We start from the raw sequence: 11,449 nt of genomic DNA, 5'->3' as shown, positions 1-11,449 counted from the left end.
ACACACACACACACACACACACACACACACACACACACACACACACAGTGGTGCAGGGTTGTATTCCTGTGAGGGTGCAAAGTTCCCACGGAGCGCGCATTTCTCCAACAGCTACACACCACAACTTCATACCCAGAGAAAGAAAACCATAGAGCAGTAACACAAAGTTTTTGGGTTGAAGGATGAATTTAGCCTCGAAGATACGATTATGAGCCGTTATAATTTAAAGCATTTCTTCATTTGAATCAACCTGTAACCGATACAAACTGTCTTTTAATAATAATAATAATAATAAGGGCATAGACTGAGACGCTATTATAAGAGCAGTGTAAACATGGATTCATTTTTAGAGAATGACCAAATAGCACATCAGCTCCAGCTATCATGAGGGTAGTGGCTATACTCGCGTTTGAGAACCAACACCGCGTCTGCATTTGGAAGCATATCACAGTTATTTTTGGCGTTTGTGCCAAATCTGTTTGTAGCCCGAGCCAACTGGGCAAACGTTTTGGTTGGGCTAAGCGTTCATGGGAACCGCTCCGGGGCGATATAAATAGCCACTGTTCCTGTAAGGCTGCGCGTTAACTTTGAGGTGCCTGCATGACCGCAACAAGTGCAAAGTGTGGCGAGCTGCAGTTCACACGGGCAGATGTCGCCCCGATCCGTGGTGCACTTCAAAATCCCGACGTTTCATCGTGCCGCAGTGGACAGGATTAGTCAAACAATAATTCGAGTCGGTCATCTCACCATGAATCAGGCTTTCAGGCTGGTCATCTAATTCGGCATCCAATTAATAGTCAAAGAAGTAGCTATATTAACATGTTTTCAATTTATGATCTTTATGATGGTTTGCCACCATCATTGTCCTGGAAATCTCGTGAGTAATCTATAAATATATCTATATATATTTATAGACTACTCAGAATATCGTAGAACATTTCTGATGAATTACTTTCCAGCCCTGCAACGTTGCTCCCTTGCAGAGCATAGGCTTCCCTTGATTGCATCATTTCTCAAGGGGGTTCTTCTTCTCTCCGTGTATGAGGGGGATTTATGGCAAAAGGGTAGATCTGCTAGTTGTAGTTGGCACATGGTTGCAAAATTGTTCTAGCAGTGATCTTCCTGGTGGTTGTTTGAACCCTGCACGTTTACTTATACAGACAAACAATTACACAAACGTTTTGCCACTGATCCGACACATCTCTAACCTTCATCTCTTGTTTATTTTTCTGCCCCCCCCCCCTAAAGGAAGTGGAGTTTCCCCAGGAGCTGATAGACAGACTGTCCCACAGTGAAATCCACAGCATCAGCGACCTCCAGCGGCTACTGGACATTGACTCCATAGGTAAATTCAGCCTCTTGATACTTTCACAGACATGTTTAATAATCCCGACGCCATACACGTTGTTCACATGTGACACTGCTATTGTGGCTGTGACAACACAGAGTAAAGGGTGGTACTAAAAACAGCTGCAGCATAATTACATAAGCAGTATGCCTTTGTTAGCTGTAGAATTTTGCTCTCTTGTGGCCTCACTTTTAAACATAGCCTTCTTGGTAGTAGGCTACACCTGAATGTGGTATGGGGACTTTCCATATATATTTGTATAGTGAGGCAAAATGTGCTCGCTTGAGGATCAAGCCAAATAACTATTCCATAAATGTATACAAAGGTTATATCTAACATAATCATGCCTGCCTTGTTGTCATTTAAACTGCAATAGGCTCAGTACCACTGCTTGATGGATAGGAGAATTTTGTAAAAATGAATCACAGGTACCATTGATAATAGTGTTCAGCATGCATGGATCCACTTGTGTCTAATAGGTAGCTGATGTTTGAGTGACATTTGAATAAATAAGATGAATAGAGTCTGCCAATCCTTCAGGTTTAGTGGATTTAGTGAAAGAACAAGAACACCTGTTTTTGGCACATTCTGCTTATTACAAGTTGTACCCCTGAAATCAAGCCCTGGTGTGCGTGATAAAGCAGTTACCGCGATAGGTGTGTTTACTGTACACATGTGACAAAGATGGACTTTCACTGGCAACTTTGTTGTTGTGCATATTCTTTCAGCTGCTGCAATAAACTGGCTTAATAGCAACCAGACCGCCACATATGTTGCCCTGTAAACAGAGACAGGTCAGGCAGGTTTCTCTCAGCTTCAGGTTCTTGGAGGAGCTGCTTCTTCTGTGGTGGGGGACCGGTCTGTCCCATGTCTGTCCTAGATTAAGTTACAGGGGTGTGCTGGAAGAAGCTGTTTGCCTTCACATGAGCCTCTATTTACACAGGCTTTGGCCACATATCAAATTCAGGGCTCTCCCCTGAAGATTTGTTGTTGGAAATAGGTATTTACAAAAATTTGCTTTAACAGTCCCAAATCATGTCAGCTACCTGAATGGTCGTAGCTCATTAGTAGCCTCAAAACTGATATTCAGCAGAGCAACACTATAGGACCAGACTTTCACTCAAGTATTCTTCTGTATAACCACATGACTGCTTTTCAATTAGGGAGAGTAATAGCCCCACATCATTAGTGTGTTTAATTTATTAATTCACACTCAAACCAACCTGTACTCCACAGCAGTGATCGCCCCACTTTATGTTGAGCCCAGAATAGATCCCTGGTTTTGCTTCTAGCATGAGAAGAGGTGTTTATAATTGAATTAACATGTATTTCTTCAAACACAGGAATGTTTTGCAGGGTAACAGTAGTAGGCTGATTATTATTACGAGGACATAAATCTGTCTGACGGCCAGCTTTGCGGCACAGGCGAGCCCATTAAAAGACCTTTGACGCCAGCCAGAGGGGTATTTTCAGAGCTTTTGTTGCAGATGGCCAGGACAGCAAAGCTAGTATAGGCTGAACTGTACATAGCATAGCATGTCAACCAGGGAAGGAGAAAGGAAAGGCTTATATGAGGTGTTGGTTTAAACCTTTGATCATTGGTACCTGGAAAATGTAACATGGACTGATGCTGCGTTTTAAAGGTCGCACCCAGGAAATCCTTGATATTTTGTTAAAGTCATTATCATATCATTTTGTCACTATCTGAGATAATTTAGCCTCTAAGGACGTATATATGTGTCAGGATCCCTGGGAAGGCCTGCAGGGCTTTTCTCGCGGCTGTGTGTGTCATTTAAGGCTGCTTTGCTCAGTGCGGGTCTATGTGGACACGTCCTCTTGGATGGTGTCTCCTGCTTTGACTGACAGATGAGATGACCCCGCTGAAGTCTGCAGATGGCTGTCTGGCCCCTGAGGTGCTCCTCTCCTCGCTTTTCTTCCTCTCTAACCCCGTCTCCCTCCTTGGGCGGCCCCCTGGCCTGTCCTGTCTTATCTCTCTCAGTGAAGGACTGACAGAGAAGGGAACCTGACTCTTGGCGTGGGGCAGAGGTGGAGGAGGGAGCAGGAGGATTCTGGAGGTTGTGTTTCTGCTACACTGCCCTCAGAAAGGCTGCAAGTTGTTGTGCAGTCCACTTTCTGACAAGCTGGCAGAGTGTTCACAGTGTGTACAGTTGGCAGCACATCCGATGAATTACAGTGCCTCAAAAAACATATTTATTGTGCTTGTGTCCCACCTGCTTTCACACCTCGCCCATGTGACCTACAATGATACGTGTGTACTAACTCAGGCATGTAACTGTTGACAGGGAAGAAACAAGGAAGACAGACAAAGAGAGGGAATTATGGAGGCACTTGTTACAAGAAGTCAAAAACATGTTGTACAAGGAGAGGAAGAAAGAAAGAGCGGAGGAGGAGTAAAGGGAGGGAGCCGAGGCCCTCAGCTAATGGAGGGAGTAATTTGCGAGTCATGAAAGCCTGATTCATGGCGAGAGACTGTCTCTTGTCCTCTTTTCTCTTGTCTCAGTTTCGCGACGTTCCGGGCATGTTATTGCTTCTTACTCACCTGGAACCAACAGAGGAGCAAACCCCTCACTCTCATTCTATTTGTGCCTCCCTTAACTTCTCTCTTCTCTCTATTTTTCTCCTGCATCATCCTGCCTGATCACTCTGATTGCCTTCGTTCCCCATGTTTCTCCTTTCAGCGCAAAGAAAACACCCTCAGAAAGGTCCTTTTATTGTGCTGAGAAAAGGACTCCGCAGTCTATAAAGGACTTCTTTATGCTCTCGCTCCCTTTCTCCTGTCAGCTCTGACACAAACTGTCTCCAGTGGTCACAGTGTGACGCCCTCCCTCACTCCAGTCCTCTGACAGGGGGGAGATGAAGAGAGGGCTAGGTGTGGTGGAGAGAGAGGAGGCACAGTGGGAGTTCTGTCAGTGACCCGCAGTGTTAAAAGGTTGTCAGGTAGGAAAATCCTCCAGCTGTCAAAATGAGTCCACCTGCAGTGCAGACAGCCTAGGTGTGTTTGCACATATATGGAGACTATATGTGCGACATATATAAGGCATGTTCATGTGTGTCCATACACTGTTCCTCAGCTGCAGTTGACACTTCTTTCCTGTGGACCTTTAGTTCTGGGTCACTGGCTGTCTGACTGACGGCAAGACAGGCTAAGAAAAAATCCCTCCACTCTCCCCGAGGAGCAGACCTGAAAAAAGGAGGCATCCAAAAGCAAATAAACAACCAATCCCAGAGGGGGATTGTGTATAGGCAGAGGAAATCCCTTCAGATGACTCTGGTCAGAGCACAAAGGAGCTGGACGAGGGCAATGTGTTTGTCTGTGGCTAAGCTTTGTTGTTGCTGGTGTACACTGGGTTTTAGCATGTTACGGAGGATAATGAGAGGAGTTTGTGTAGTTGTGAGTGTGTCTTTATGTTAGGTGTACAAGTGTAGGATTGTGTCAGCCTGATGCTGTACTTACAGACAGGTAGACCCACCCTCTTAGCAAACACTCTCAGACTCTGCTCTTTGGGAAAGGGCTGTATCCTGCGAACAAGCTTTATTGCTTTATAGCTGCTCTGGCACTCTTCTGTAATCCAACTTGTATTCTGGGTGGGGACCAAAACAAGCAAGCTTTATCAGATGACCATGGCTGTGAATATGCTGAGCTGGCTATATTAGTCTGGAGTTACGGAGTCTTAAGGAGCTATCGCTGCGGCATAACAAAACATTTACTTTTCCAAGCGGCTGAATGATTGAAAAAGCAAACATTTTCTGGTAAATGAGAGACACCAAACAGGGATAATGGCGGCTGAGTACCACCTGTGCAATGACCACTTTAGTCCGCAGTTCGTCTGTGAAAGCTGGTTGTTTTTGAAGGAGCATGCTGACGCACGTGCCTTCTAGATACTTTATTCCTGCTGGGAAAGTTCAGCCAAATGAGTGAGTTAGGCTGATGCACAAAGCTTGCAATTACACAGAGGTTTGTGTAATGTGTGCTTCCTGCCTGTACCATGTGTACTCTGCACTGTTTTCTTCAATTTGTGACATCATCAGCAGTTGCCCTGCCAGCCATCATATTGAAGGAAACCCTAAGCACTTCAGGGAATCAAAGCATGTGTTACATACAGCACAAGAGGCCAGTAGGAAGTTACCATCTCATTAGGGTCGTGTGACTAACCAGCACATTGTTAGTTGTGGAAGGGGTATATAAAACATCAATGGCGGGTCACATTCAGCCTTCTGGTGAGGCCTAGCAAGCCCCCCACCACAGTCTACGCCGTGATTAACCGACTCATCGCTGGTTTATTGGTTTAAAACTTTTTTTTTTTTTACTTCCTCTCTGTGTGACATTCATTAATGAGGCTGCCTTCTGTTTTGACGAGGTGCGGGAAACAATGTTATCGAGGAGCCAAAGCACCACAAGCACCACAACCACCAGAAGAACTACTCCCGTCATCACGGTTACTACAATGACCTGAAGAGCTCCCAGCTCCACAGCCGACGCAAGAGGAGCATCGGTAAGACCGAATGAATATTACATGCTTCACTGTGCAGCTAAGAGGTTGCATCATGATCACATTTGGCTCTATATACTGTACATCACAACTTGGCACAGCTTATTACAGTGTCATAATGCCCTAAAAATAACCTCCATTTTAAATATCCCGCCCTGACATTTGAGTTCCCAGGAGATGAAACCGATCACTTTACACATTTCAAACAAAGCTAATAGTTAGTGGCTTTTATATGGCCTTTCTGTGGATAAATGCTACCCTAATGAAGACGTCTACCCAGTATTTATGGCAATCAAGGAATCATGAGAAACGAGACTGGTGTGTGAGGTTGACGAGGACGTCTGACATGAAGCCTTTTAATTGGCCATGGGCTTGCAGATCTAAGACACACGCGTCAGGAGAGAAATATATCCTTGAGCGTGGAAATTCCAGGCATTCAGGGCTCAAGTTGCAACTCGCCTGGGCTCTCAGTCAGATTTCTTCATAAAACGCCACGCGGTATGATATCTGATCGAGGAATAGAGAATACCATGTAGTGTGCAATGAGTGTGTCAAGACAAAGCAGTATAGCATTTAAAGTGACACAGGGTAAAGTGGCTGCTTGTATTTCATGTATGTGGCCATATCATAAGTGTTTGATACACATACCATTTTGGCAGCTGTCCACAAAAGCCCTCACGTTCTGCACATGCACATATCTTTACGACCTAATGCCATCTTACTGTACACCCTCTGTCACATCTTTACGTGCGAGTGCCTGTCAGAGCATTCAATCTGAAATGAATGCTTACTGCCTTCCTCTTTTCACTATATGACCAACAGGGTCAAAGGCCGTTATTAGATTTCCCACCAGCGGACATAAAAGTTTTCTGGCCTAGTAACGCTGCATTAACCCCAGTTAGGACTCTGAACAAAGGAGCAGTCACTTTCTGTCTCACCGACTTCATCCCAAAGCTCCTGAGCCGATACGAGATCAGCTTTTTGGATAGCATGTCTTCTTAACATCCTTAAAGAAGGTTGGGTGTGATCCAAGATAAGATGAACAGCTCCCACGTCAAGTGAGTCATCAAATAATGAGCAGCGAAGGAATTCATAAAGTAGCTGGGAGTGAAAAGGACGGTTTCCAACAATACAACAGCACACGCATGCTTTCGGAAAATGTGTCACGAACACCCATGCAGACCAGGTGCATTAACCGGGCTCCTCCTTCTCCCTGTCTTTCTTACAGCAGAGGAGGCGGTCCCGGCGGTGTGTAAGACGCGGACGGTGATCTACGAGATCCCCAGGAGCCAGGTGGATCCCACGTCTGCCAACTTCCTGATATGGCCGCCATGTGTGGAGGTGAAGCGCTGCACAGGCTGCTGCAACACAAGCAACATGCGCTGTCACCCTTCCCGCAAGCACCATCGCACCGTTAAGGTAAGACACACACACACACACACACACACACACACACACACACACACCTACAGGCGAGATTGTGTCCAAGCTTGTTGACTTGCTGAAAAGTCATATTCTTGCAATCAACCCAAATCATTAGTGCAGGGTTGAACACACAATCATATTCACCTCATTCATTCCACAAACACACCCACTTCCACTCACGAATCTCCACCACTTTCCCTCTCACCAGGTAAGTAAATCATATGAGAGGTAAGGTTGGGTTGACCTGCCTACCTTCACGCTCCTTTCCACCCTTTTTTACTCCACCGCTACTCTTCGTTTCAATCAACCTGTCTCCTCTGAGCCTCCTTGGCCAGTACCCAAATAGTGGCCACCTTACCTCCGCTGCCCCCTCCCCTCTCTCCTTCCATTACAGCCGATCACCACCCTCTCTCCTCATCACTCTATCCCATGTTTGGCGAGAGTCCAGGGCGGCTGTGCCAGGAAGTGAAAGAGAGAAAGGACAGGGAGAGAGGGCTGTTGGCACCTTCAGCCGGGACATCTGTTGAAGGGTTGACCAGAGAGGGATGCTCCTTCCAGACATAAGACAGACAGACAGACAAAGAGGGAGAGAGAGAGAGAGAGAGAGAGAGAGAGAGAGAGAGAGAGAGAGAGAGCGAGGGAGAAACAGTTTCCTGTACCTTGAGAATGTCTGAGTGTCGTCGGTTACTGCACAGCCATTTGTCCGCTCTCTGTTTGTTTGGCCCTTTGTCTTTTCTGGAAACAGGGAGCCTGGAGGGGACGAGGCGACAAAGAGGAAGAGAGAGGGATCGAAGGGGGTTGCACTGTTCTCAGAGGCTCTTTGGCGTCGCTAGCTTGAAAACATGTCCTTCTGTTCAGGATCAGAGGAGACACCGTGGCTGGAGCTGAGTCGTTTTTCTGCTCTATTTACACTACAGACTGTTAGCCGGTGCACAGCTCTGTTTGGAGGTATGGGAGTTATGTGCTCTGTTCTGTAAGAGTAAGAGACAACCGGGGGATAAACAGGATAGCCTGGAACACTCTGACTGTGTTTGTGCTTCTCTTTGAGTCTATCTCTGGACTCTGTTGTCTCTTTAATCATTGTGATCTTGCCCGGCCATGGGCACTGGGACATCAAGCAGGGTTTTAGGATGCCGCCTCAATATACTTGCAGAGTAATAAAACAAATACCAGCCCCGTCTGGCTCCTTCCCCTTGTCACACTGGCTCAGGTCAGGAAGGATTTCCGTATGGATGGGAGGAAATTCTCCTCTTTTGGTCGTTTATTTGTAGAGCAGACAGTAACGCTGCACTGAAAAGAAGGCTATTGTAGGGCACAGGGAACTACATCCAGCGCACAGGGTTTATGATCAGAGATGCTGACTCACAGTGCGGTAAGAGCTCTGATATACACCACAACCCGTCTGAATGCAAGCTTGTCAGTCTCTTGGTCTGCCAGACTTGTGCTTCATTAGGAGTTCTGTCTGTGACGAGGACTGTTGGAGAAAGACTGACGACGACGGACAATACACTATAAGGCTATAGATTCCGCTATTCCTGGAATTTCGTGATCTATGCAGCTTTGGCCGTGTCCCCCTCGTGACACTGAGGACAAAATGAGGCGTCGTATCCCTGGAAAGGTCATTCGTCAGTGCTTGCTCCAGTCAGGAGACATTCACCACTTTGTGTGTGAGAAACATTGTCTCATGCCAAGTTTTTTTTTCTGTCTGTCCTCTCAGCAGTTAGTCTGAATAGGGGTTCAGTTTGTGCTTCTCCCTCCGTTTATTAGAAAGCTAAAAATGTTGCCCGTCTACCCTGGAACTGACTTGTTTTCCTTCTGCTAGCCAAGGATGGGAAAAGAACACATCTGCTGTGTTTCTTTCCATCTCATGCCACTATGCATTTGTCCAAATGCACCTTTATTTATTTATTCCCCCTCTTCTGTTTCTATCCCTCTTTCCTTTTTCATGCTATGGACCCCAAAAAAAGAGAACGGTTCTGTGCAGGCCCTTTACTGTACAAACCTTTCCTGTTCAGTGGCAGGGTAATAAAAAAGGCAACTTTAAATAGGACTAGCCTGAGGGAGGAGAAGGGGCAGATATTAAAGTCACTCTCTCTCTTCTACATGGTCTCCCTTTTCCCCTCCTTATGCATTTGTCTAGAACTTCTTTTGCACTTTGGTCTATCATTTTCTTAGGTGTCTCTCTAAACCGTGTGTGTGTAGGTTGCATCACAGTTGACGTCAGCATATAGACAGAGTAAATGAGAATGGTGTAAAGGCATTTAGAGCAGGTTAAGTATTGAAAAAGAGATTAAGTGAGAGAGGCAGAGATGCAAAGAGAGACATAAAGTCGTGGAAACAGACAGGAGAGAGGCAAACAGAATTCTTAATGAGTTTTTATGTATTCAGGCTCTATCATCCCAGCATTCCTTTAACTCCTCCCTCACCCCCATCCCACCTCCTTTTGCACTTTCAATGACACCACATTCACTCCCTCTATCCCAGCATCTTGGCTCTCCCCCTTTCTTTTCCATCGAAGTGATTCCTTTTGGTGTTTTATCACTGAAGGCTGGCAGAACATTTTGGACATTTTGCCAGTGTTTTTGCGTCTTCGTGTTCTCAGAGTTGTTCGAATCTAGATATGACATGAAATACCATGTCCATGACATTAAATAACAGAATTTGTTCTATAATTGGTCCCCTTTGGTTGTTAATTTATACCCTCTCCTGTCTTTTTTTACTTCCTTCTCCCATGTTCCTTCTGTTCTTCCACCTCACATCTTTCCAGCTGTGTCCAGTATTTCTGATAGTTTCCTCAGTGCACTTGGCTACGATGCTTGCTAGACAAACTTGCTCATAAAACAACTGGAGATTTTGGACAGGCAGGACTGAACAGACTAGTATACAAGGTGTGTGTGTGTGTGTGTGTGGGTGGATATAGAGAAATAGTTAGGAAGAGATCTCAACGTCCACGTGCATTCTTTTGCACATTGTCTTTGTGCGTATGAATGTGTGTGAGTCTCTGTGTGTGAATCTAAATGCCTCTCTGTTTGTTCTTCCTATGGGGTTGATTAAACAGCCCATGAAACAGGCAAAGAATGGAGCTGTCACTCATCTGCTCACTCATTAACTCTTAAGGCTTCTGCAGTAGATTTGGTCTCTAAGTTCATTGTATTCTCCTTCCTCATCCACAAAACCACATGGGAAGACAAGTGTTACAAGTAAGGTACTCTGGGAAATCCAAAAGGTTACTTGTGGTTTCTGCTGCAGAAACACACAGTTGACAGTAAATGAGGTGCTCTTCATGATTCAAGGACAGCACAGAGAGTGCTTGGAATTATGGAAACAAAAAATAAGCAGAAAGAATAAATTAGCTGCTAATTATACTCTTGAGTCCCCCAAAGTAAGAAAAAAATATATATAATATATAGAAATTACAGTATTTGCGCTGTAAACGGTATTTGAATATTCTTATTTTCAAAATAAACACAATTACGATTGATAGGAGCCAAACATGACAACTAACCCTTTTTAATTGCCTCCATAAGGTGCCTTAATCTAATCATTATGGTATAATTTGCCAACAATGAAGCTCGGTTTCTCTCGTTTGGTTTGGTTTAGTAGCAGGAAACATTTGATGGTCCTTGAAGCGTATGTACAAGTATTTTGCAGAGGTCAGAGAGGGTCGTCAGCACACATCTGTGTAAACCCAAGAAGGGAGATTGTTTGTGTGAGTGTGTGTGTGTGTGTGAGAGAGAGCGCTCTATGCTACATAAACCTGCCCACCGCAGCGCAGGGACAAGGCCATTTGTGTGAAGCGGCAGCAAGAGGAAGACGGGCCACAGAGTAATGAAGTGTTGATGGCTGCTGGATCAAAGTGGGGGCTGACAGAGGCCAGGCGGATATAGCCACAGTGCTGAGTGTGGGGGTCCACACATCTCCCTGCACTGGCCCTGGCCCCGACCCCATCACACACACACGCACACACCTACACACACACACTGGCAGTTACCTCAGCGACAGCGGGTCAGAGCCGGGTGTTGGGGGAAGCAGTAGCTGTAGCCCTGCGGTTGTGTGGGACCCTGACTTACGGGGTGTTTCATAAATAAAAGGCAGTGTGACGGTGATACAGTGAGCATGATTTATGGTCGTCAGAGGGGTCCTGTGGATTACGTGTGGGGGGGGG

The 11,449-nt window shown here is 45.7% G+C and overlaps 1 protein-coding gene across 3 annotated transcripts in view; it reads left to right on the top strand.

Moving 5' to 3' along the window:
- The window catches only part of pdgfab (platelet-derived growth factor alpha polypeptide b), a 19,892-nt gene that overhangs the window by 797 nt on the left and 7,646 nt on the right, over nt 1-11,449 (top strand). For all 3 annotated transcript variants that reach the window (XR_004213887.1, XM_031877750.1, XM_031877749.1), the window contains exons 2-4: nt 1,249-1,345; nt 5,728-5,862; nt 7,088-7,278. Coding sequence is in view for 2 of the 3 variants with exons in the window: in XM_031877750.1 (XP_031733610.1) it covers nt 1,249-1,345; nt 5,728-5,862; nt 7,088-7,278 (423 nt within the window). In the remaining variant the exon portion in view is untranslated. The remainder of the gene's footprint in view (nt 1-1,248; nt 1,346-5,727; nt 5,863-7,087; nt 7,279-11,449) is intronic.

The sequence above is a fragment of the Anarrhichthys ocellatus genome, unplaced genomic scaffold (genome assembly GCF_004355925.1).
Source record: "Anarrhichthys ocellatus isolate YVR2014 unplaced genomic scaffold, GSC_Weel_1.0 scaffold146, whole genome shotgun sequence".
Classification (NCBI taxonomy): Eukaryota; Metazoa; Chordata; class Actinopteri; order Perciformes; family Anarhichadidae; genus Anarrhichthys; species Anarrhichthys ocellatus.
This window is presented reverse-complemented; position numbering and strand designations above follow the sequence as displayed.